We start from the raw sequence: 24,569 nt of genomic DNA, 5'->3' as shown, positions 1-24,569 counted from the left end.
CAGTCGCAGTCATGAATAAATACATTTCCACAATACATACAAAACTTTACATCTATAAATTGTTCAAAAGTAACAATGCTGTAAGGGAATTTATATTTATATTTTCAGCATAACACGTCTATCAGACAATTGTGAGGGAGAAAATTCTGGTATTGCAACAAATAAAGGAATAAACAGCTCTCTCCATTTCAAATAATGCACAGGAAATGCTTTCTAAATGATTCCAAACATGTCTTTGGTATATCTTGTAATTATCAGCCAAGGTAGATAGCGGTATAACTATGAGCTAATACTGATCTTCAGGCTTCGCTGATTATCCGTCAATGACATCATGGCAGTTTCAATGAGGCGGTTATTTTCTCTAAAATCAATCAAGACATGTGAAACCATGGATACTGTTGATAGTTGGAATTTTAATAAAGCTCAAAGTAATAGAAAAACAACAGAACCCCGTGAACAGCTGTGCATATTTAGTAAATTGAAAAGAAAACGGATTCAGAGTTGGAAAAAAATGCAATGATTTTCTCAGTTTGCTTAATGGATTTATATATAACACCACATTAAAACCTCAATAAATTTCATGTAGCTTTCCTCTGCTTTCTACACACTTCCTTCAACAGATGCACTGCTTCATTAGTACACACTCCAACAGTTCAATGTCATTACAAAAAATACTTCTATATGCCAAAATATATATATGTACAGTGCCAACACATGCTGGAGTAACATGTGATAAAGTAAGGAAAAAGTAAAGTAACAAGCACGAGCGTCCTGCAGCGGAAACGATGGGTCACGGTCATGGATTCATTTATTTACAATCTACTTTGAGGGTTACCAAGCTCTAACAGTTAAGACAATATCCACATTAAAGTGGCATTTTAAGTATTTGTTAGTTCCAACTGCAACATGGAGGTTATTTCAATTACTCTAAAATTGCACAGACAGATGAAACAGGTTGGGATTATGTATATTCTACTACTGATAATCGCCTTACCAGAGTTGCTTCTGAGTGATCACACTTTTTGTATTTGTAGCACAATTAAGGCCCCAAAGGACAATACACTGATACTCATACGTGATAAATAATAAAAGATACTGCAAGCGGACTTGCTCATTTAGGATCGAAATGCAACCATATACAAACTTAACTTATATACGTACAGTATATTATGTTCCTCTGAATATAAATCTAAGACAGAATAACTTCAAAGCATAATGAAAATGAAATAAATTAAGAGTCTCTAGCAGAATTGTTTCATGTTACTCCATATGCTCAATAGGGAAAGTAATTGCAATCACATACTGAGGTATTTTCCTCACTCTTCTTGGCACGTCACTATACACACGTACACAAATTGGAATTGTTTAAATGTTTTTCAGTCACATGTAAGAAAAAAAATGCAAGAACTAAAGACTCATGTTTCGTAACTCATAATTCCTATAAAAGATGTTGCTTCCACCTGATCGCGGATCGGACAGACTCACTGTAACAACGGAAGAGGGCGTAATCTGATCCCAGACGCCGCGAGTGCACACAAACTCTCCTGTATCACAATAGTGTGTTTCAACAGGCGCTGACACACTGACGCCAACACACAGCTCATCCGTATGACAACAAAACAAGCATAAGGCCACACATGATCAAACGTGTAGAAACCAAACGGCCTCTTGGTGAGGCGTGACATTCAGCGCTTCAGTGGTTCAACTTCGTACGGTATCGGTCCGCCTTTTTTCCTTTTTCTTTCTCTTTTTTTTTTGGCACATGAGAACATCGATACACATGCTAGTAAACACTCGTGTTGCGTTTAGGTACTTCGGAGCGTAACAGTCAACTCAGTAAACAGCAACGTCTATGGCACCCACTTGTGTTCTACATTCCAGTTGTGATTTATTGCGGCGGCGCCGCGTGTCCGTTGAATGAAAAAAAACTCTCCTCCCGTGTTCTTTCCAGAGAGTCCACATCTCGCCCGCCCGGCCACATTGGTGCTACTTGGCGTGCAGTTTTTTGGGCGTGGCCTGCTTCTTGGTTTGCCACAGGTGGCTGGCGATGGTGATGGCGTCCACGCTGGCGGACATCGTTTTGGCCGGGATCAGGCTGAACTGCTTCCGGTCCGAGTTGTACTTGTACAGGCCCTCGATCATCTTGACGGTGATGCTCTTCGGCCCGATGCCGGCCAGTTTGGTGATCTCCTCCGTCTCCGGGCAGTAGGCGTACACGGACCTGAACTGGCACCCGGCGTCACGGAACAACAAAAGGAAGTTATTGGCTTCGGATTTCTCCATTTCCTGCACGAAGAGTCGGGGAGAGAAGAGTGTTGGTTTGCTGCGGCATATTTAATGCAGAAAAACACAGACACATATCTGCAAAACGTACATCAAGTATCTTGTTCTTTTGCCCTTCGTTGACCTTGCCGGCCAGGCAGCAGTGAGCCAGGGCGTTTTGGATGATGTACTTGTTGGACTTGGCGCTCGGCTCCTTGTATAGTTTGGGTCCTGTGGGAATAAGGCCTATAAGTCTCGGCGTTAATCCCATCAAACGATGTGTTGATTACAGGCATGTCTTCTACCTGTGTACTCGTTGTTGGACGGCGTGGATGAGGTGGTGGAGTCATTTTCCCAATCCTTCTCTTCGTTGCGACTGCCGGTCGAAGGACAAGAAGAAAAACCCTCTGCAGAGTCCGGCCTGGAGACGATATCACACACAGACGAGACGAATGACACGACGACGAAAAAACCCCACAAACAGACAGCACGTGAAGGTCGATGACACAGAAGCGTGTGTATGGAAGCGTACGGCGACAGATGGCACGGACAGACATGCACATACAGAGAGACGTGGTAAAACAAGGTCAGACGCTGTGACACAATTCTAAACCCCCCCCGCCTGTTGTCCTGCATTACATCATAATGATCGTTCTCCGACGCCTGTTCAGCCAAGCAAAGGAAAAGTCTCGGCGGCGTCTTGGCGGCTTCTGTGAGGCGTGAGCTCGGGCGCTTGCCGAGGAAGCAGCGGAACACAGGCGGTGAAACGCAGACCAGCCCAAAAAAAAACATGGAGAGAGCGAAGCCCGAGGACAACACCGCGAAAAGCAGGAGAGCCGAGGCGCAAAAAACATCTCAGCCACGCAGGTCCCGTAGCAGGCACCTCAATGCGGAAGCAAAGAACGGCAGGAATGTGCAATATGTCAGATTATCGGACATCCGTCTGCTTTCATATGAGTCCGTGTTGAAAGAATGTTAAATGAGTCACATCGAGTTAATGGCGCCACAATACAGTAGGATTTGTCTCTGGAATCACCGTCCGGAGCATTACTAACCTTCCCTTTCTCTCTTTGGGAGAGCTAAGAAAGAACGGGACGTGGGCTACTTTATTGCCTCTGAGGGACGCGTGCAGAGACAAATGAGAAATGGATAGAAGAGAATTTAAGAAAAGCCTCATGAAAGCCAATACTTAAAAATAACGTCACAAACCCCCCCTTCAGACTACAGCCACAGTGTATGTTCTGATATCTGTGTCTTACAAAATAACATGTGGTAAGATGTGTTGAACTCATTGGTGGCAATAAAGTGAGGGCTGGTGAACTGCACCAACCCAATGCGATGTTAGAAAATGTGAAAATGAAAGTAATTCTGAACTACTTGTTCTAGTTAAGCAGATATTAAAAGCATTACTTGCGTGATGCTGAGAGATTCAGCTGTGGCATCTCTGTTCTTGGTTAATCACCAATTTGCGATTTCAAAATTTGGATCTCATGTTCCTACCAAATACATACAGAGGCACAGCTCTTTTTTCAATGGACGAAGGCGTGTGCAGTTAAGACTGTTTCATCTTGTTATGCTTCTTACATCCCTAAACCCCCCCCCCCCCCCCCCCCCACAGGCAGACAGACGGGGCTCACCTGTTGTTCTTCCTGTTATTTGGCTGGTCGTCGTCGGCCAGATTGAGCGACGCCAAAGAAATGCTGGACACCGAGAAGCCTCGAGGACGCACGCCTGCAACACAGGGGGCCTCAGCAGTGCGGCTTTGCGTGGCGGTGTTTGCGCGTGCGGTTTGGATGTCGCTCACCTGTTGCTCTCACGGGGGGCGTGAGGGACTCCATGACGTCCCTGTGGATGGACTTTGGCCGCGGCTTCTTCTTGAGACTCCCAGATCGGGGCTTGGTGACCTCGTCCACGTTCTCCATCAGCTTCAGCTGATTCCTCCTCATGAACTCCTGCTTGATGTATTCCCTCCTGGCCTTCTCCTGATCCTTCTTCTGCTGATCCTCGTCAGCTTTCAAACTGGGGGAGGAGACCGAGAAAACAGATGTTATTGTGCCACTGCACGCCTGAGTTCAAAAGACACACGGCGTGGACGGGCGCCATAGAGGTGGGGACAGTGTTTGGCAAAGTAAAGTGAAACGGACCGCGCGGCCTCCCTCTTCTGCTCGTGGTCCACCTCCTGCTGTTGCTTCTTCTCCTGGGTCTCTTTCTCCCTACGGAGCCTCTTCTCCAGCAGAAATGCTTTCTTTGCTGCCATGTCCTCTTCCGCTTTCACGTCATCCTGGTGTTTAAATGGACGGGGACGTGGAGAGAAATACAGATTCAAAGCCTTCAAAACATGTTTGGACTATTTTCTTACGACCATTCTGTCGCTGCCGCTCACCTTGAAGAAGAATCCACAGCACATTTTTTGGTCTTTTCCAAGTGGGTCACCTCCCGCCTCTACATCTCCTTCGCCCCCTCCCGTCTCGGGGCCGCTGGGTCGTCCTCCTGGAGGTTTCAGCCCGGACAGAGTCACCTCCACCAGGTGTCTTCTGTCCTGGGGTTGTTCCCTGACCCGGCCGCCTGTGGGCCTTTGGATCTCAGACACCGGTTGACTCAACACCTCCGATGAACTCGCCGGCTGGACTTCCCCCGTCCTTTCCTTCTGTCGCTCATCTTCCTTCTCTTTGGCTGCTTCTTTAGCAGACAGCTGAGGAGTGCCAGCACTCGTCTTCACCACCAGATCTTCTTTGTCCTTGGTGTTTTCTCTGTGGTCCTTGGCCTCTTGGTTTTGTCCTTCCAGAGGCCCCTCGTCGTGGCCCAGGTAAGCAAACGAGCTGTTCTGGTTCTGGCTGGGGTTGAAACGTCTTAGCCGGGGGAGGCTGTCCACTGAGGTCTGGGTGTTTAGCATTCGACTGAAAGGCGTGACCTTCAGATCGTTTGGTCGCGGGGTCCTGGGAGTCCTGGCGTGGAAGGAGGCCGGACGCCGCTTAATGCCTGCGGGGGAGCGGTTGGGAGGGCGAGGAGAGCCGGAGGAAGAAAGGATGGGAGATAAGGACCCGACGGAGCCTCGACCCGACCCTCGGCCGGTCACGCTGCTGCTACGCAACTCGCGCAGCTGCCTGTGTGGAAGAGAGCGCAGCAGGTCATCTATTTGTTCCCAGCAGAGACATATCCTCCGTCTTTTTCCTCTGCCATTGAGTGATACCTGTGTGGAGACGGAGCGGGAGGAGGAATGACCCAGGATTGCTGCTGTTCCTCCCTCATGGACATGATCTTCTCCTGCTGCTGGGCCAAACGCTGCATCTCTGTCTGCAGGAAGCCCAACGAAGTGTTCATCCTCTCAATGGAGCGAGTGTATTCCGTCAGGTCGATTTCTCCCGGAGACGTCCCTGTGTCGGATACGCGGGTCAGGGTCATGTGACTTCAGCAATCATTTCTACTTCTGCCGTGAAGTATACAGCTCTTTAAAGCAAAGACTCACCTCCACCCTCCTCACACGGGGATTTAGGAGCTGCCCCGTCTGGCTTGCACCTCTCCGCCCGCTCCATGCTGCCCTGGTTGCTTTCCTTGGAGGCCGTGGGTGGTTCTGGAGACGGCGCTTCTGCCGCGCTCGGGCTGAGGGGAGCGGTGATTCCTTTTCTCCTCACTACATTTAGGAAGGCGGTCCTGCCCATCCTCTGGCGGTGGCGGGTGAAAGCTGCTTCCACCTGTGAGGAGAGCGACGCAGTGTGGACCTTTATATCCAACGCTATGTTACTCACTGTCTTTCTTTGTCCTGATCTTTCACCTTCTTCTTTTGGGCTTCAATGGCTCTCCGTTTCTCCTCCAGCTTCATCCTCAGCTGAATCATCTCAGTGGCTATCAGATGCGAGGGGTCTCGGGGGGAGGGCGTTACTGGGGAGGGAGATGTGATTGGCAAAGGAGGTGCAGACATCTAGAGGAAGAATGCAAATAACATCAACATGAAGTCTATACAAAGTACCCTTTGTTGCAGAGGCAGAAAAAAAAAAGGTAGGAGGGAAGTTAAGTTTTAAAAAAGGGGAATGAGTGACACACAAAAGGACACAAACCTGAAAAGAGATGCTTTTTGGCAGTTGTGTATACGGCACATTGAGATCGGAACTCTCCGGCGTGGTTCCTCCGCTACTTCGTCCCTCCAGCTTCCTGAACTTCTGCTCTGCAAAGCTGGTCATCCGGACCACGCCTCCTCCAGAGCCCCCAGAGGAGGAGGCGGGGCTGCCTGGGTGGGATCTCTGGATTGTGGGTGCCGAGCTGGGACAGGGGCTGCCCCTCTCACTCCCATCTCCCATCTCGCCCTCGTGGTTGGCACCACTGACTCCTTCCCGCCCCCTTTCCCTGCTTTTCTCCTTCTCTGACTGTTCAGGCAGAGGGCACGACCGGGTCACGGCCTCACAGTCGGGGTCGATGTCTGAATAGTCTCTCAGGGAGGAGGAGTCCTCATCCAAGCTCTGAATGTCCTCTGTCCTCACATGGATGCCTGTGTCCACTTCGTCTGTGGACATAGAGTTGGGGTCGTGGTCGTTCAGCCGAGCCTCGGCTGAACCTTGTTCGTCTCCTTGACCTTTGGCCCCTGAAGCGTCCGTAGGGTCTGGAGGCTCCGTGCCGTGCAGAAAGAAGCCATTGTCTCCGTCCCCCACGCCCAGACTAGCGTGGGGCCTTTCAGTGTCGTGGATAATCTTGAGGGCCTCCTCAATGCTCGGAGGAGTTGATGGGCTAATGTGGCTTCTGCGGTTGGCGTGGTGATTGCTCTCTGGGAAGACACCGTTGGAGTACCTAGGGACAGATTTGGGTAAATTAACTGAAGATTGTTTAAAGTCACGGTTCGCCTTAGGGGATATTTCCTATCCCATCTGATGGATGTCCTTCTATCTTTATGTCTCTCTGCAGTTTGAACATATTTTTAACAAAATAATTAGCATTTATAGCACAGCCCTTCGGTAACATGTGGATTTAACATCAACTTGAGTATATTTTGAAGGTCTCAAAGCTAACCATTTTGTGTTCATGTTTTAAGTTTACATGCACGTTGATCGTTTTGTAGCAATATACTTTATACAGTCGCTGTACTTGCTGCTGCTGCTGCAAACTCTAACATCTAATAATAAACTAAACCGCCACCGACCGATGTCAAATAAAAGTAGTTATTTTCCCACTGGGGTAGGGAAATGTTGAATGTCACTAAAGAACAGATGACAAATAAAACCATTATCACTTTCACTAAAAAAAGTGTCATAAAAAACATGCATTCTTTTATCCCATGTATGAAAAAAAGCCCATCTCTCTCTAATTGTTTACGATTGAGTTGTTTTCATCCCTCTGCTGCACCTGCTTTGGTTCTTGACTGAGAATGTGTTGTTCCGCCCGAGGGGTTTGTTGCAGGTGAACTGCTCGTCTTCCTCGGCTATGTGTCTGCCCTGGCCGTTGACATTGACAGGCATGAGGGAGAGGTGGCGCTTCATGCCCCCTCGAGATGCATAGTGAACTTTGAACCCAAGACCGTCGCTGCTGGCCGAGCGGGTCATACCGCCGAGAGCGGGAGCTTCGCCGGGCAGCACAGTCGGGTCCCCGACCAGAGGAATCTCAAAGGAGATTCCCCGACAGGAGGAGCTGAGAGAGGAAACGTATTGTTAGTTCAAAGGGGGAAAGTCAGCCCACTTCACACCGGCTCGAGAAGGGCGACTGTGGAGTTAAGGTACCAACCGTTTTTCTTTGGGCCATGTCCCAACACAGCCATCCACGTAGGACATGGAGGCGGACCTCTTCATTATACCTGTCGCAGACACAGAGTAGCTTCTTATTGCATGTATTAAATCCCCTTTCTCTACTTTCAACAAGAAATGCTGCTGTCATCTGCTTTAGTTTCAAATTGGTTTAGTGATGCTGGAGCGAGTGCATGAATCAGCCACTAGGGGGCCTCTGGTTTCACATCCACACATTCTCCCACGTTTCAGGATGCATGCCCCAGGTACTACTAATGGTACTGATAATGACCTATTTTTTTAAATAACCACAAAAATGAGTATGGACAAAATTCAAGAAAAACAACTGTTTAAAAAAAAAATAGTGATACCAATGCTCCTGTTGTATTTTCAAACGGAGGACCGTTACTCAACGGCTTTGTGAGTAGTCCGCCTGCATGATCCCTAAAAAAAAAAGATTCATGCACATCACCAACTGAAAACAAATATGTTACCCTGTGCAGGGGCATTGTCGGGGCTGTCAGGTCCGTCTGCATAGCTCTGTTTGATTGGACTGGAAACAGGAGCCATGTTTCTACAGGCTGATACAGGCTCACAGGCTGCACAGGGAAACATATGACAGATACTCAGCATTCAAATGCATGTGTTGTTTTTTCAAGTCATAAAGTTATCCTTTAGCATGCAAAACATACCATCATCATCATCATCATCATCATCACAGCTAACAATAGCATGCTTAGGTTGTTTTGAACTTGTACTGTACCGTCTGGATCAAAGACTCTGGGCTGTACAAATGAGGGTTTAACCACTTCAAACCACCAGAAAAGCTCAGCCATAAACACCAGGTAGTTACTCTGCAAAACCACACACACACACACACATCTGTGGTTAATATTTCAGTCACATACGTAGCCATGTATTTATGTCATTAACGTGACTTGTCTCTGTGCTCACAGCTTCTTCTCCCCGTGTCTCTGGAAAGAGGTTGGATGAGCTACAATACATCATAGAGCATTTTGACAGATCGCTGAGGTCACAGGCTGCAAACTGTTGCTAAGTGACGAGCTCAGGTGTGTGTGCGTTGGTGTGCACGTGTGGTTGAATATCAGAACATGTTTTATCGACTGGGTGCTTTATTATAACGCCTCTTGAAAACGGACAAAAACCACAGCTGGGGTTTGGCTTGAATATGTCACATGTGCACAGACGGATGCACAAAGCGGCGTGTGAGTGACCTGAATCAATGATGTATGCATTAATGTGGTTAAGTCAACAGCTCTGGGGGCCTGTGCGGATGATTTCCTCTGAAAGAAGCCTGTGATCAAAGATCAGTTCACTTTCTAGCAAGAATAGAATATATTATTTCCTAATAAACAGAAACTTAATTTTAGATACAACAGAGATAACTGCTTAATGGCATGAACAACATTTCTGTTTCTGCAATATGTCAAATGAATGAACGTGCGCACACACACAGTGGTTCGAGGTGAGTGGGCCGGCCGGCTATGGGGAATGGGCAGTGTGCCCGTCACTTTGACTGCTTCCAACCCCATTTTCTCCTTCTCCTCCCTTCCTTTGCCTTCTGTTACTAGTCGTTTTACAAACAGTCAATACACAATTCCTACAACAATAGAGTGAATTAGAGAGCAGAAAGTGTAAAAAGCTGCTGTGTTGCTTTGAAGGAGGGAAAGTCCCAGTCAGCTTGGGCCGTGACTTGAATCTGAATGTTTCTACGTTCGCTCCCCGCATGCGATTTACCACACTGCTCCTGAGGTTGTCCAGGGGTTGACTGAGTGTTTCATTAATTACAAACAAATGTGTGCGAAACGGGGAGATGTGAATCAGCAGTTCATCTTTGAAGTTCACAGATTTCTCTGTCTGATAAAAACAGACTTGGATGGTGGGAGAGGGAGGGGGGGGCAAGGGAGGCAGGCAGAGACGGGGCAGGACTGTGAATCTCTGAGCAGAATCTGTCCTCTGTCTCAGGGGGGTGGAGGAGGGAGAGGGGGGAGAAGGGGGGGGGGGGGGGGGATTTGGCTTGCAGTGTTGGTATTAGCACCAACACTCTATACTCACAAAAGACTATCTTTAGCTTTTATTACTTTTTATTTTTCCTGTTTATTTGTATGTACGCGCAGAACAAAGTGGAAGCCGGAGTCAATTTCAAAGCCAATAAAGCCGATTCTTGATGTCCCCACTAGAACACACTCACACACACACACACACACACACACACGCAAAACCGAGACAACCAAGCCTGCTCACACACATTCATTATGAAACTTTTCCTTGCATGACTCATTTATGCCTATGTTTCTACCGCCCTAAGTCTCCCTATTCCCCCAAACACATTCCTTTCTTTCTCTGGCTGAATTCACGTGGTACAAATAGCATTTTCCGCAGCATGCGAGAACTTCAAACCTTCCCTGCACGTATACATTTGAATGTACTCCTCACCTTTATAGACGCGTGTGCATAGAGCATGTCCTCCAGACTGAAGTGGCAGCAGTGGTTGAGGTTGTCCCTGCAGAACTCCTGCACCAGCTGGAGGTTGTACAGACTGTCAGCCAAAGACATGGTCTCCTTCAGGCAGATATCTGCTCCGCCAGGGGAGGGGTCAGATACACAAGGGGGGGGTGACGGCAAAGGCCAGGCAGGAAGAAACCAAAGCAAAAGATAAGGCGTTAATGGTCCTACTTTTCCCACTACAATCTGCCCCATATGCCGCAGTTGATTCGAATCACTCAGAATCCTCAAAAAAAGTCCACATGACACACTTTTTCAAACGCTTGCTGGATGAATCATCGGGATTTTTTATCCCTCGACGTTACCGTAAGGACGGCCCATGCCTGCGTATACAACCAAACATTACAGCAGCCGGTATCTATGGAATGATGTCCTTCTGTACTTTACTGTACTTCATTATTACAGTATTTCAGTCTGCCAGCGAGAAGACCTAAATTATCTTCCACATCTGGTCACCATGTGTGCGTGAGCCCCGTGAGCTATAATCAAGGTCGAGAGCCTCGGAGCGCCAACGCCAGAGTTGTTTATCTTTGAAATAGCAGCCAGCTACTCCTCTAAGAGACGCCGTCACGTAGCCCTCGTGACCAATCGCAGCCCGACTCGGGGCATTTTTAGAAAGGAGGGCGCGGAGTAGTTGAGAGGAAGGAAGAGAAGTCTTTGTTCTCCGTGTCTGTCCCCAAACCTCTCTGCCTCACAGTGTCTCTCTTGGGTCAACATTTTTAACAATATCCTGCATTTATATCATTAGATGTAACCACAAAACAGGGTCCTTCATGTCTTGATGACTTTGAGATAACGGTTAGTTTAGCCCACCGAAAACATTTCCTGTAAAAGGCTACTTCACTATTATGTATTTTGTTTAAACCGACTTACTTACTTGTACATTGAAAAGGCAAAAAGCTCTTAGGAAATAAGGGCTGATTATGCTCTTTGTTTGAATTCCTCTATCCAAATGCATGGATTCAGTCACAGAAGAGGGAGGAGAGAAAAGCCTCCTTTGTGCTTTCAAGTGGAGAGACCGATTGTTGTCAGCGCATCGAATGTACATAGAACGCCATTTCTTTCCTATTTCTTACGTACAAGTGGGCCAACGTCGGCCTGGTGTGTTTACTTTTTGGTGCAATCGCAATAAGAGAGCGTGTGGCTGCTGAGATCCAGCGGGTTCGTTCCCACCTTCCAGCCTGATGGCCTGTGGGCAGTAGAAATGCAGCAGGGTGGTCAGAGCGCAGCCGTCTGTGTTGTCCTTCAGCAGGTTCTCCACCAGGGGGAGCGATGGAGCGCTCCTCTGCTGGGCATGATCCTTCCTGTAACGAGCCTGAAACCATAGCAACAGCACAAAAGACACCACATGTGTGTCAGCGGGGTGGATGTGTACAGTTGGCTTTCTTATTTTGTTGGCGCAGCACCGCCATGAACACTTTACTCCGCATGCACCAGTGGACACGCAACTCAGTGAGTGTTATTGAAAGCGCAGGATGGGCTTCAGGCTCAACTCAAATAATGCAGATTAAATTCATCGTGCAAATGAACAAATACAATGTCTAGAATACCGCTGTCTTAAATTTAAAACATGTCAGCACTAATTTTCTTTTTTGAATTGCTTGCTGAGGAGCAGGAAGTTCTCTAGAAGGAGAAAAAGGAACCAAATCTATGAAATAAATGAATTGATTTCAGCACAATACGTCTTAGATTAATAATAATTTAGGTTTGAGGCAAATCCGTCCTTTTCTGTTTTCTGTCTCCAGGCCTGTAATAACCACAGAGACAACACTACTGCATACAGTATGTCTGCAGGGTATCATTCCTCCAAGTGTGCCCAGAAACACACAATGGTGTCGTCACAGTGTTGTTTGTGCATGGACACAATGTGCTCCTTCATTACATTTTGATTGTTGAAAATTTACTTTCCAGAGCAGCCGATTTAAGTACAGAAAACCCCCACGGTTTTCAATGCACATTACCAACAACAGACATGCAAGATCCAAAAGAAGCAACTGGGGAGCTGACAATACTGAAGCATTAGCATTTGTTTCTGATATGTATACAGGATACACTGGCTAGTGACCTTGCTAAATATAGTTTCTGACCTTTTTTGAAATGATGCAGGTTTTAAATAGTTACTAAATCATGGGTTTCCTCTGAATGTGGAGACAGGGGTTGAGGTGGGAGGTTTGTGGCCAATGCATGATGGGGGGCTCAGGGCCGCATGCAATCACAGTACTATTGGAAGGGGGGTGTCCCAGGTTTAGATTAGACAGCAAGGAGGTGGGTGGTGGTGGTTAATGAAGAGGAGGTCTTCAGAACAGCTGCACTCACAGGTACTAATCTCCAGTACCATTTGCAAGGAGACTTGATGGTGATGATGATTGGACAACAACAGAAGAGAGTGGGAGAGGCGTTAGGCCGACAGCGGTCAACGTTTTGATACTACAGCTTAATCTGTAGAACCCTTATGACACAGATAACAAACGGACCATATAAAATTATAAAATATAATAAAATCTAAACGTTACATCAGGGTCTCAAATATTACGTCAGGTGGATGTAATGAATCAACACCGACACTAAGATTCTGATCTTAAGCAGGTATAACTTTTTTTGTATAGTTTGGTTTATTGTATTGCACACAATTAAAAAGAAATCCACAAAAATAACAGAAATAAGTAATGTCACAGTGCAGAAGTGTAGAAAAGACACTGGGCTTATTTGAAGCCACCATTTACATAATGTTAAAATGTCCCAACCTCATATAGAAAACAACTTTAATATACACAAGATACGTCTACAATATTTATAACAAGTAATTTTAACAAGATGTAACATCTAATCTTAGTTTAGCTTGTTAGCATTAGCAGCTAGTTTGCATCTGAGTGTAACGGCGTGGAAGTTTTGTAGGTCATAAAAATCCAAGCAATGGAAGAATTAAAAGATGACCGTCTGGGGAGCAGAAATATATCAACAGAATTTCCTAGCAAACCATCCAAAATCTATTGAGGCTAAAAGGTTTCCCAAAAGTAGAGGATGAAACCTTTTATAAAATATTTTGGCCTCCGTGCAAAACATTACACCAAATTTAAATGAAATCTGTAAAGGTTTATTGAGAAATGCTGCAAACTAATATACAGACAAAAAATGGGGCCCAAAACCCACGTGGCATAAACCTGCTTAAAGCTACAAGCCTTCATCCACAGCACACATCAATACTGAGCACTTAGTCATGAGACCACAGTTAAAGATTCTCAACACTGTCCCAGAATAGAAAAGACCAGACGGAGAAGCGTCTCGTGCTCATCTATTAGTGTGTGTGTGTGTGTGTGTTTGCAAAGGCATATATGTGCGCGTGAAATGATCTCCTCTGAGTGTGTCGTGCAGTGAATAGTCTTCTGTTGAAGCCGATAGAGACGGAGCGGCGTCGTGGAGCGAGCGCCAGCAAAGCAGCTGACTGTCACCGAGTGTCCCTCAAAATATGGCTATGCTGGCATTTTGCTCAAAGCACTCCTGTCTCACCTGCTGAGACGTGATTAGCACACCGGCTAGCTGTAGCTATCTCTCCAAAAGTCCCCATGGCAACAATGGCATCGACACATTCAGCTGAGTCTGAGTTTCTATCAGTGTTTATCTCTTTGCATTGGTACTGAATCATTTTTGCCCGTGCAACGACGTACACACATGAGATAATACTTCTGTCTACGTGTTTTAACCTTCCCCCGCCCGTAACCGAAGCAGGGACCCGAGGCGAGGGTCCTGACCCGATGCGACGCTGTGCTGTAGCCTCATGGTTGAGTGGGTGGAAGAGGACAGTAGCTGACTGCTGTGCGTTGGTTCCTGCAGACTCACTGTGTCACGTGGACCTTACATAACCGAGTCCTGCAGGGTGACAACACTGTCTGTGTCTGCGGCGGACTGACAGCGACCCCTCCATGTCTCTCAGCCTGGAGTTATTTCTCCGGTTCCCTTCTGTCTGACTTTCCCTCCTTCTCGCTCGCTCGGTTTCACATTTCTTTGCAGTGTTTTGCGGCCAATATTTCTCTGCAGCTGGTGGGAGACAGAGCTCATCTGTTCCTCTGATTTACACAGTTCTGTGCCGTGTGTGCGTCTGCGTGGAGTAAAAGTAGGAAATATCTGAAACAGCCTATCAACAGGAGGCTGGGACGAAACAAACAAAAGGATATAAAAAAGTCATGTTTATCTTAAAAGGAATATTGATTTTCTCTGAGCAAGTGCAAAGCTGGAGCCCCCGGATTTGTTTACTCCTGCCCAAAGACTGAAACGTTCGGTCTTTATGTTGAGCTAATTGAGCTCTGTCCTGAAACAAAGACAACATGTTGGTTGGATGACTGACAAACAGGAGTTTGTGTGTTCTTACTTTGTGTGTTGTCGCATCTGACTCCTGGGGGGAAGCCTCTCTCAGCTTCTGCTCTTCAACAAGGATGTCCCGCAGGTGTTCATTCACCTGGAGGGACAGGCAGAGGTCAAAGTTCAGAAGGCTGAAAGCGGTCCGTGATGGGAAGAGGACGAGCATGAGTACAAGAGGCTACACACATCCAAAGAAACGCGTTTCACCTCCGGCCTTTAGCCACTGACGCTAAATATCAATGTAGCTTGATATACAGAAAGAACTTTCAAGGTGACTTTAATATTTCTATTTTTTTTCTTAAAAGACTCAGAAATCATTGACTCACTGCTTTTCCGTCTTCACAACTCCCCCGTTTGTTTTTAAATGCATGTGTCTGCAAATGAACCCTGCGTGTGAACCTTCCGGTCGATGGACTGGAAAAAGGGGTTAAACAAGCACGTGAGCTCCTTCAGCCATGACAGATCATCGTGCATGTCATTGACTAAATCAGACCAGACGAGTTTGACTGAGTCGGTTATCTCTTGGTCATTTCTCTGGCACGAGCATGTGTGGTTGAACAGGCTCCTCTGCTGCAAACACGCGCGGGTTTAAACTCCACAGCTCCACCACACTCTGCAGAACCTCTCGCGTCTGCTGCATCCGGGAAATGAAAAGAAGCGTGTGTCACATCGGCTCGAGGACGTGTCAGCTCGTTATCCTCTGAAATGAGAATGCGCACGTCCTTCTGGTTTTGTGTGCTCATGCGTGTGTGTGTGTGTACCTTGTTGATCCAAGTGTGGATTGCATCCTCGGTGTCGTAAGGCAGCTCCTGCAGGTGCCCGTCCATGTGTGAGGGCTCAGCGGAGGAGCACCTGTTGATGCAGGTCATCACCCTCTCCACACTCACCATCTCCACAGTGTACGCCATCATCAGGGTGTCAATGAGCGCCAGATGGGAGCTCTGTAGAAACACAAAGAGTGCGTTTCACTCATCAAAGGTCTGAGGTCAGATTTCTATGGTGGTCTTCTTTGTATTTCTTATTGACTGCGGAACCGACCAATGATTCATTTAAAGGTCCCTTTTCAAAGCCTGTCTAAGGAACACATGCTGTATATTCTTAGTGGGGCAACGCAAATGTGTCCATTGTCAGAACTTTTGGTATTCCTTGTTATTTTGGGAGTTGTATTCCTTTGTGATAGCCTGTGTCCTCCCCCTCTGACACACACACTCCTAAAAGTCTGTACACCGACAACAGTTTTTTACCTATTGTGTTTTTTGTTTTTTTTAATCCGCCATCAACACCTCCAGCACACAAAGCTTGACATTCTGCTGGCCTTTCTGATTCCATTCCAGGCCGTTCAGACCAACGGACCCTCCCCTTCCCTTTCCTGCCACGCCGCCAGGTCAGCTCAAAAACACTCGCGCTCTGTGTGTACATGTGTGCGACCTAACAGAACAAACACCTCAGGAGTCAGGTGCTCCGTTATCCAGGTGACTCAGATAATCAGTGCACAGGCCCCTCTATTCATAACCGCACGGCCCACTTTTAACCGGCAGCGTGACCATTTCTTTCCCCAAAGAAACCAACAACTGATCCAGCGCTACGAATCAGGGCTGCTGCTGCTGCTAATGCTGCTCAGCGACTGCCAGTCCAAACAGACAGCGTGTGCCGAAGTAACACGGCGTGCCGAAAGCAGACTCCTCCTGGAAACAACTGCCGAGAAACTGGAATAAACTGGACCCGTGTGTCTGATCTCACAAAGTAGAGAGGGTACAAACGTATTGAAAGCTGAATAGTTGCTGTGCCGTGCAGGAGGACATGCGGAATGTAATACTGGATGCTACAGCTGTGGTGAATTCAGTCAAGTGGATTGTTTGGATTTGCGGCCTTATATTGAACTATGAAAGTGTTTAGAATTCCTGCATCTTCAGGATATTGCCAGATGTTTGACATTGCGTGCATTCTCATCCAGAGGTGCACGGCTGACAGCTGGACTGACGGAGACAGACAAAGAGGCAGACACAGAGACAGAAAGACGGAGAGGGACAGACTAAAGCAGCTAAAGATCCCAAAAACAAAAGCTTTTCTGAACTCATAAACCTCTTTAAGTCGTTGCCTGTGGGGGCGCGTGCACGTGCGTCTGCGTTCAGAGCATCGGGCGAACAAATCAAATGGTTGTCGTTCCTCACTGTGTTGTGTAGGTTTTTAGTACATTGTATTTAGATCCATGCATGTGCGTGTGAGTGCAGACAGACAGTACATGGAGCCACTGCTTGTATCTCTACAGGCGATCCACAGACAAAAATCCTATATTGTTGACACTACCTGGTGGATTTAAAAGCCATGGGCTGTCTATTATCCCCCTCCTAAGACCTCTGGCGTATATGTGTGTAGGCGCGCGTGTGTGTGTGTGTGTGTGTGCGTGTGTGCACTGAAGCGAGTCTAAACCACTCAAAGGGACAGACGCGCCTTATAAGGCTGTGAAAATGGCACATGCAGGTCATAAAGAGCTGCAATGCCCACACATTGGAACAGCAGCATCGGTATTCATCCCGACTGTTGAATGGCTGCAGTAGTGTGTGCATGTGTGTGTGCATGTGTGCCCTTGATCAAAGGCATCTATAGGAAAGTACAATGCAGCTGAGCAAACAGAAAATCAAAGTAACTTCGTCCTCCTCAAACATCACAAGGAGCCGGTCAACGCGGGTAGAGAAAGGACCTCCATGTGAGCAACACGAGAGGTTTTATTGCACAACTTTACACCTACACCTCCGGCTGCAGCGCCATGTCAGTCTGCGCCGTTTGTCCAATCTGCCACGTAAAATAACGGCCGCTGTTTCTCTCACAACATGTCCTTAAAAATCCACCAAATCCCTCAGCGCTGTTCGGGAAGGAGGCTTTCGCTGGAGGGTGCACGCCCCTCTGCAGGAGAATCCAGCCTCCTTCTCGTCTCCGTGTTATAACACTTGGAGGGCAGCGTGGGCGAGGCACAAGAAAAGTCGGAGAGGAACATGAAAGTAAAGCTAGACAAGGACACAAAGGTCGTGTGTGTGAGTGAGTGTGTGTGTGTGTGTGGTTTGGGTGCAGTTCTGTCAGACCCCACCCTCCACAGTGCTGCAGTGGTGCACATCACGTCCTCCTCCTTTTCTCTCCTCAACCCTCCCTGTTCTCCATGTGCTGCTCCTCTCTGTCCCTCCTCTTTCCAGATGGCCATATTAACAACGGGCCTTTTCCATTCCTTCTCTGGCACACACACACACACACACACACACACACACACACACACGTCATCCCGCCTGCCAAAAAGCCAGTACCCTTCTTCTCCTTTTCTCCTCATTTCCTTCTCTCCTCCCCAGCTCTTTCCCCTTCTCCCCCCTTTCTCGATCCCTTTTTTACTTCCACCTTTCCTCTCCTCCCTTACTCTACTTTCCTGCTTCCCCCTGGATCATAGCCAAATGGTTGCTCCCTAAATTCCACCCCCCCCACCCGTTCCCTCCTCCTCTCAATCTATCCATTTGCCTTCTGACAGACTGCCACGCTCCTCCTCCTCCTCCTCCTCCTCCCCGACTGGAGTTGCTCTTCTGCACAGAATTTGGAAAACCGTGAAGTCATCATTTTCCTCGCAAACGTACCGTAACCCAAAATGAAAAGCCTCGACTTCAGCCTGACTGAAACTGTCCTGCTGAGTCTGCAGACACACACACACACACACCGGCAGTCTAGTACAGCGCGAAGGGCACCGAGCAACAATAAGCACGGACGGATTAACGTCTGATGAAGGTCAATGGTTGAAGGAAGTCCACTGAACAGTGTCAGTTAAGCTGTGCACCAAATCACGGACAGGAGGAGAGGGATGTGTGTTCACACCGTCACAACGTCCTCAATCAATGAGCACGAGCTCATAAATGCTCCCGAATAATGACTTTGAATTATTCGCTCGCGCTGGTAAAAGGAAACGCACTCTGCGATGGAGGAAGATTTATGGGCATGGAAATAATATTAAGCTCCAATTAAATATTCAGGAGTTAACTCATTTAAAGGCACACTGATAAGAGTTAGGATGAGGTACGGGTGGGAAAGGATTAGAAAAAAGACCCCGACGAGGAGAGAGATGGAGAAAGGGAGCACACACAGGCAGGTCCTCTACTTTGCAGAGGCAATCAGAGAGTTGAGGGAGGAAGGGAGCGAGGGAGGGAGGGAGGGAGGGAGGGAGCGGGCGCGCCGCAATGCAGACACCTTTCGGAGTCAGCAGAAGAGCCCCGTCTCCAGCCATGCGTGTGCTAGCAGTGTGTCCGGGTGGGCTGCTACAGGCCCACCCTTCTTTGGTTAAAACACCCGAGAACGACGCAATCGAATCAGTCGAAGAACTTTCAAGAGCTTAAACAACGAGCTAATCAATTCAACAAGGAATTATTGTTATTGTTAGTTTGCTCCAGCTTTCTGCTTGTCTCTGTGTAATAAGATTGTGAGCTGAATATTTTTGGCTTCTGGACTGTTTGCTTAGGCAGAATTAGCATAATACAGTAAATACGGACTATTTTTAAAAATGACATATAGTCAAATCTATGCAATCTCCATAAATCAAGCATTTTGATATTAAGATCAATGAATGATAAGAATGGCACCACAGCACTATTATGCAGCGTCCCGCACAGTACTGACATCATATTGCTCTACTACAAAAGGCGTGATGCTCGTAGCTGTAAAGACACAGAGACCCAACAGTGAGTAATGGGTTGCTGTAGGAAACCCGTCATTAGCGCTTGTTTTTATCTCAATAGGACAGATCTCGGAGGACAGTCTAAACGTTGGACACATGGAGACGTACACTCAATCATATGAATGCAAAGGCCGTGGTTATGTATATTTATATATATATATTTTTTCATCAACAATCGATGAAATCCAGCCCTGGTTCATATGCGCTGGTTTATAGAAGTCTGTTCATTTGCTAATTGATACGTGTCCTCACACATCAAATGAACACACTTTTTGCACGTCATATCTCCATGGTTACTAACGTCAACGCAAGCGCTAACCAAAAGATGTATGCAGAAATAAAACATGAGTTACAGACGAAACTGCGACGTGTAAAAGAGGACGGTGCCACTCACCGGCGCGCTTCCACTCACCATGTGTATCGGCGTGCTGGCCAGATCTCTCTCAGTGACCAGCCGGTCCTGGTCGGTGACGTACAGGCCTTTCTGGGCCAGGGCCTGGATGACCGCGTTGTGTCCCAGCAGCGGTTTGACAGCATCGCTGCGGAGGATCAGGCTTCCCGCCCGGCAGTAGAGCTCCGCGGACTGGAGCAGGCAGGCCACCGGGGGCTTCAGGTGCTCCTGGTTGTACTGGTCCCTGTATAGAGGCTCGGCCAGCTCCTCTGGTACTGCATCTGGCCAGAAGACACAGGGACACAAAGAGGATGAGTGGGTTTAGGATATATCACTGTGAAACAAACACTGGATGTGTGCAGGCAATAAAATAAGCTAAGCCACGCTTGTTTTCTGTTACTGTCTTTGTTGGTGCATGCATTCTAACTCAGAGCCTTCGGGCCAAAACCAGCTCACAGCTGGTCCACTATGATCACCTGCGCGCACACACAAAACAGGATGGTGGACGCCGCAAAACCTCGTGAACATCACGAGGGGAAAAGTATATTTTCACAAAAACAAGAGAAGAAGATTCTCAGTGAAGATCCACGCGGGACACCTTGTGAGCACAAAGCAACGGTGTGTGTGGCTCGCAAGCATGTGTGTGGGTGGACGTGTGTGTCACGAAGCATGCAGCACCTTCCAATCGAGTTACCTCATCCAAGGAATCTGATTGGAGGGAAATAGCTGAGCGCACACAAACACACACAGCTGCAGCACTCTTTCCTTCCGTCCTCACTATACCTTGTTGATGTAAACCACATGGTACCGAAACACTTTTATAACACTACGTGCTGCGGCGTGAGTGTGTAGTGTGTGTGTGTGTGTGTGGGGTCATTTCCTCTCTGGCTGGCTTTAAATCACACTGAGGGGAAGAGAGGTCATTAGAGGAATCTGTCGCAAAAGGTACAGCTTTGTAACGGCGATCCAAAGAGAACAAAAAGGCAAAAAGAGCTCGACGTAACAGCACAACGAAAGGTAACATTCAGAGCTCAAACTCCAGTAAGCTTGTGATCGAACATTTCCGGTGGTCCGTGCAGCTCTCCCATGCCGCCGCTCCGGGTGATGGAAAGAGAAATCGAAAAAGCAACAGGCCGATGTTAACCCACATCTACTTTGTTACAAGCCCTCCTGCGTCTACTCACAACCATGTTATTGATAATGCTTTGTCAGAATATCTATGAAGCCGAGTAATGGAGCTGTGCTAAACAAAAGCTGCCGGAATGCACATTTTGTTAATGGAAGCCTTTTTGTTAGAGATGGTTAGTGATGGTAGACGCTTGAAATCATTGAGAAACTGTGGGACGCGAGCTTTCTTTTCAGATAACGGCCGCTCGCTCATGAAAGTGTTTAATCAGCCGACTTTTAAGCTTCGAGATTAATAAAATCCTTTAAAAAAAAACGTTTTTAAGAACCAAAGGCTCCAGCAGCAGGGAGTTTTTCCGGAGTTCATATGAATCTGCCTCGTCAAGTGAAAAACCAGCTCCTTTGTGTTGGCCTTCCAAGAGGAAGCAGACAGGAAGTAGCTGCCACAGGAAGTCCAGGCACGGAGAAGACCGCTCCCCTGGAGACCCCCGAGATCCCTGCTCAGCATAAACAACGTCACGGTCAGCAGTGTTTATCTCTGCAGGCTTTCTGCTCTTTGTCAAAGAAACCCAAACCAGCGATCGCCATCGGTTCCTTCTTCTGATTCATTCCAGTTGAAAGGGATTAGATATTGGTTATATATTGTAAGAATGCTCTGTTTACTCATGTGAAACGGTGCTGAACACGTTAGCAAATAGTGTGTCTGCATCGTCAAGTTATGCAGCCACTTTTAGCTCTGTTTTTGGTCCCTACCAACTCCAGAGGGACATTTCTGCTTCTTCAGCTGCTAAATGTTCACTATAAACCCGTATCTAGCTGAGGTTTGATGCTGGTCTGTGTGTATTTACTTTACCCAATAGTCAACTTCTCATTTCAAAGCGCTGCCACACATGGAACACAGAGATGAAGCCACTGTGCAGCTGTGAGCTGATCACAGCCTCACAGTTCCTTTGCTGCAGGGAAGGATTATCAATGTTTCCATTCAAGTCAATCTCTGCACCTTCTGATTTCATCGAAGCACTCAGGGCAGAACTTTCTCTCGGCTCTCCGCGGTTATTTGTCTTTGTAGACACAGGTGATGCAGTTAAATAATTGCATTTCCAGCCAGCGGCCTCTTCTGAATGGGCTGAATGAAAGGTTGGTGTTGGTGACCGCTGGTCACATCACGACTGAGTCCTGCCAGCTGATGATAGGATGTTACCCTTTAGTGTATACTCGCCTTAAGATGTTACTTAAGGGACTTTAATGTTTAAGTGTGTGCTCACTTAAACACACGGCTCATGCAGCAGCAGAAGCCTTCAGCAAACACACACATTACACACACGCGCTGAGAGCCGGCCGCTCAGGGAAGGAGGAGGAATCTTGTGTCCCACACTTCATCTTCGGAACTGAACTCTTTTCATATTTATAGATTGTGGTAAAAAGCAAAAGTAGGCAGAGAGGTTTTGCGTCTTAAAACACGTCCGGGGGGGTTTCTTTAACAACATGAGGCCCTGTTGTTAAAATCGGGGACGACCACCGTTAATCCTCATCTGAAGCCGACATGGAGACACGTGAGGACTTTTGATTTTTAACTGTGGGATTCGTTTTGCCTGCTTTTTGACTACATTTTCTTTTCTTTGTTTTAAAAAGAACCAAACCAACACGTCACTCCGTTGCTTCTGACTGCGTACGTGGTCATTAAGTCAAAACACAAAGCTGATGGGAAAGTCGTAGCACAGTTGTAACACAGCGAACTAGGACACACAAAGGCTCCGAGGACGGGTTGGGAAGTGGGCCACGGAGCTAAAAGTGTGTCACTGGAGGAAGGAGAAGGAGAAACACAAGGCGGCGGCGGCACGCTCTGAGCGGCAGGTTGCCTTGGACCCGTTGACGTCCTCCACCTTGCGTGTCTCTCCAGCATCGTCGTGCGCTGGTGAGAGTGAGTCACGCGGCGCTGGCGGATCGATGAGGTGGGATTCGGAGGTCTCCCCGAGTGTCGGACGCGGAGGAGCAGCCTCATCAGGAGTAAACCTCTGGAATGACCGCGTGAGGTCGAGAGGAGGCCTTGGTCGCAGAGAGGGCGGGAGACGGGGCCACAGCTCGGATACGTGCAGCGACGTATGAGGAGTAATTACTGACCTGTTACTGTGTTACTGCGAATAAAGGCCCAACAGAGGATTGACTGTACGCAGTTGCGTGACGCTATATTACTGTGCTAGGAAAAGAATAAATTAGTCCATTACTCATTTAGTAATTTACGTCATCACGGAAATTTAACTGGAAACGTTTTGGATAACCGATTGACTCCAGCTCGGCCTCGGATTATTTTTATATGATCATTTAGTAAGAGTTTTTTGGAATTCTTGTTGGACGAAACCTGACATTTGCCGATGTCGTCTTTAACGGCAACATTCCCTGTTTACAGCTCCTCCGCTGCCTTTCCACAACTAACGTGAGAGCCAACTGAATATGTTTGAGTTTTGGGCTGCTGGTTGGACAATACGAGCAAATTCCAGACATCAAGTGGGATGAGCATTAACTGCTTTCTGACATCGCTCACGTTACAACACAGTCCATGCATCTGTTGATCATTCCATTAAACATCTGGAAGTGTTACATAACGCGTTTAGCCTCACTTCTGCAGTGTGGAATAATCAGCATCAGGCAGGAGAGCCGTGACGAGCAGTGATGCAGCTCATTGGTCTCGTGGACAGATTGTTAGAAAACAAATACAGAAAAGCCTTTAAATAACATTTCACTTTATATTAGTTTGATATCACTCACCTAAAGGCTATTATATTTTTGGAGACCGATCCATATTAAATTACTACTATTTTCCAGAATATAACAACAGTTTCCACCTTTAACAGATGAACAACTAAGTGTAACTGTGCGGTTAAAGGCTGGTGTTTACACCCCCCCTCCCCCACGCGACACATCTGTCCGCATTCCTCCACATGTTGGAGGAATATCTCAACAAGGGTTCGATGACAAACGATAACGAGGCGCCACCCACCCGATCCGAACGCCTTGGCCACCAGCCACGTCAGGCTGCAGGAGATCTTGGCCCTGGTGAAGTCGTAGTGGTCGAAGCTCTTGATGGAGGGGACGATGAAGGTCCGTCTCATCCCCCTGAGGATGATGTCCTCCGCCGCATCTCCCATCTTCTCAGACGGAGGATCAGCCCGGAACAACTCCCCCCGACACTCCCGGTGTGTATGTATTGATTTGCTCCGGCGGTCTCCTGACGGCGGGGCGCAGTTTAGCGGCAGGCTTCCTCCAGGTTGCCTCCGTTCCCCGACATGGTTGTCCTCGGACGTCGCGGAGCGGCTGTGCGGCAGAGGAGGACAGCTTCCGTCCCGACGCGTCTCACACGGGGGGGGGGGGGGGTGACTTATTCCCCTCCGTTTGCGTACATGGTTGTTTCTTCTCGTTTCCAAATGTCCCCCCCTCTCTCTCTCTCTCCCGCTATCTCTCTGCGCTTTTCCTGCGGCACCGAATAGACGGATCGAGCGCAGTG

General features: G+C 47.6%; 1 protein-coding gene across 2 annotated transcripts; it reads right to left on the bottom strand.

The window, feature by feature from the left end:
• Positions 1 to 393: 393 nt before the first annotated feature.
• camsap2b (calmodulin regulated spectrin-associated protein family, member 2b) lies at positions 394 to 24,569 on the bottom strand. Of its 2 annotated transcripts, XM_040172269.2 has the most exons (22): positions 24,066 to 24,569; positions 19,964 to 20,223; positions 15,611 to 15,790; positions 14,860 to 14,946; positions 11,667 to 11,808; positions 10,425 to 10,564; positions 8,731 to 8,821; positions 8,462 to 8,566; positions 7,969 to 8,038; positions 7,594 to 7,875; positions 6,318 to 7,041; positions 6,035 to 6,181; positions 5,729 to 5,954; positions 5,453 to 5,636; positions 4,646 to 5,366; positions 4,407 to 4,543; positions 4,067 to 4,281; positions 3,900 to 3,993; positions 3,318 to 3,377; positions 2,568 to 2,683; positions 2,375 to 2,493; positions 394 to 2,286 (listed from the first exon to the last, which is right to left on the bottom strand). In XM_040172269.2, the coding sequence occupies exons 1-22, from the start codon at positions 24,211 to 24,213 to the stop codon at positions 1,987 to 1,989; spliced, it is 4,548 nt and encodes a 1,515-aa protein (XP_040028203.2). In that variant the 5' UTR covers positions 24,214 to 24,569; the 3' UTR covers positions 394 to 1,986. The 2 variants fall into 2 exon arrangements, with proteins under 2 accessions (XP_040028203.2, XP_040028205.2); XM_040172271.2 differs by lacking the exon at positions 3,318 to 3,377.

This window comes from Gasterosteus aculeatus, chromosome 3 (genome assembly GCF_964276395.1).
Source record: "Gasterosteus aculeatus chromosome 3, fGasAcu3.hap1.1, whole genome shotgun sequence".
Lineage (NCBI taxonomy): Eukaryota > Metazoa > Chordata > Actinopteri > Perciformes > Gasterosteidae > Gasterosteus > Gasterosteus aculeatus.
This window is presented reverse-complemented; position numbering and strand designations above follow the sequence as displayed.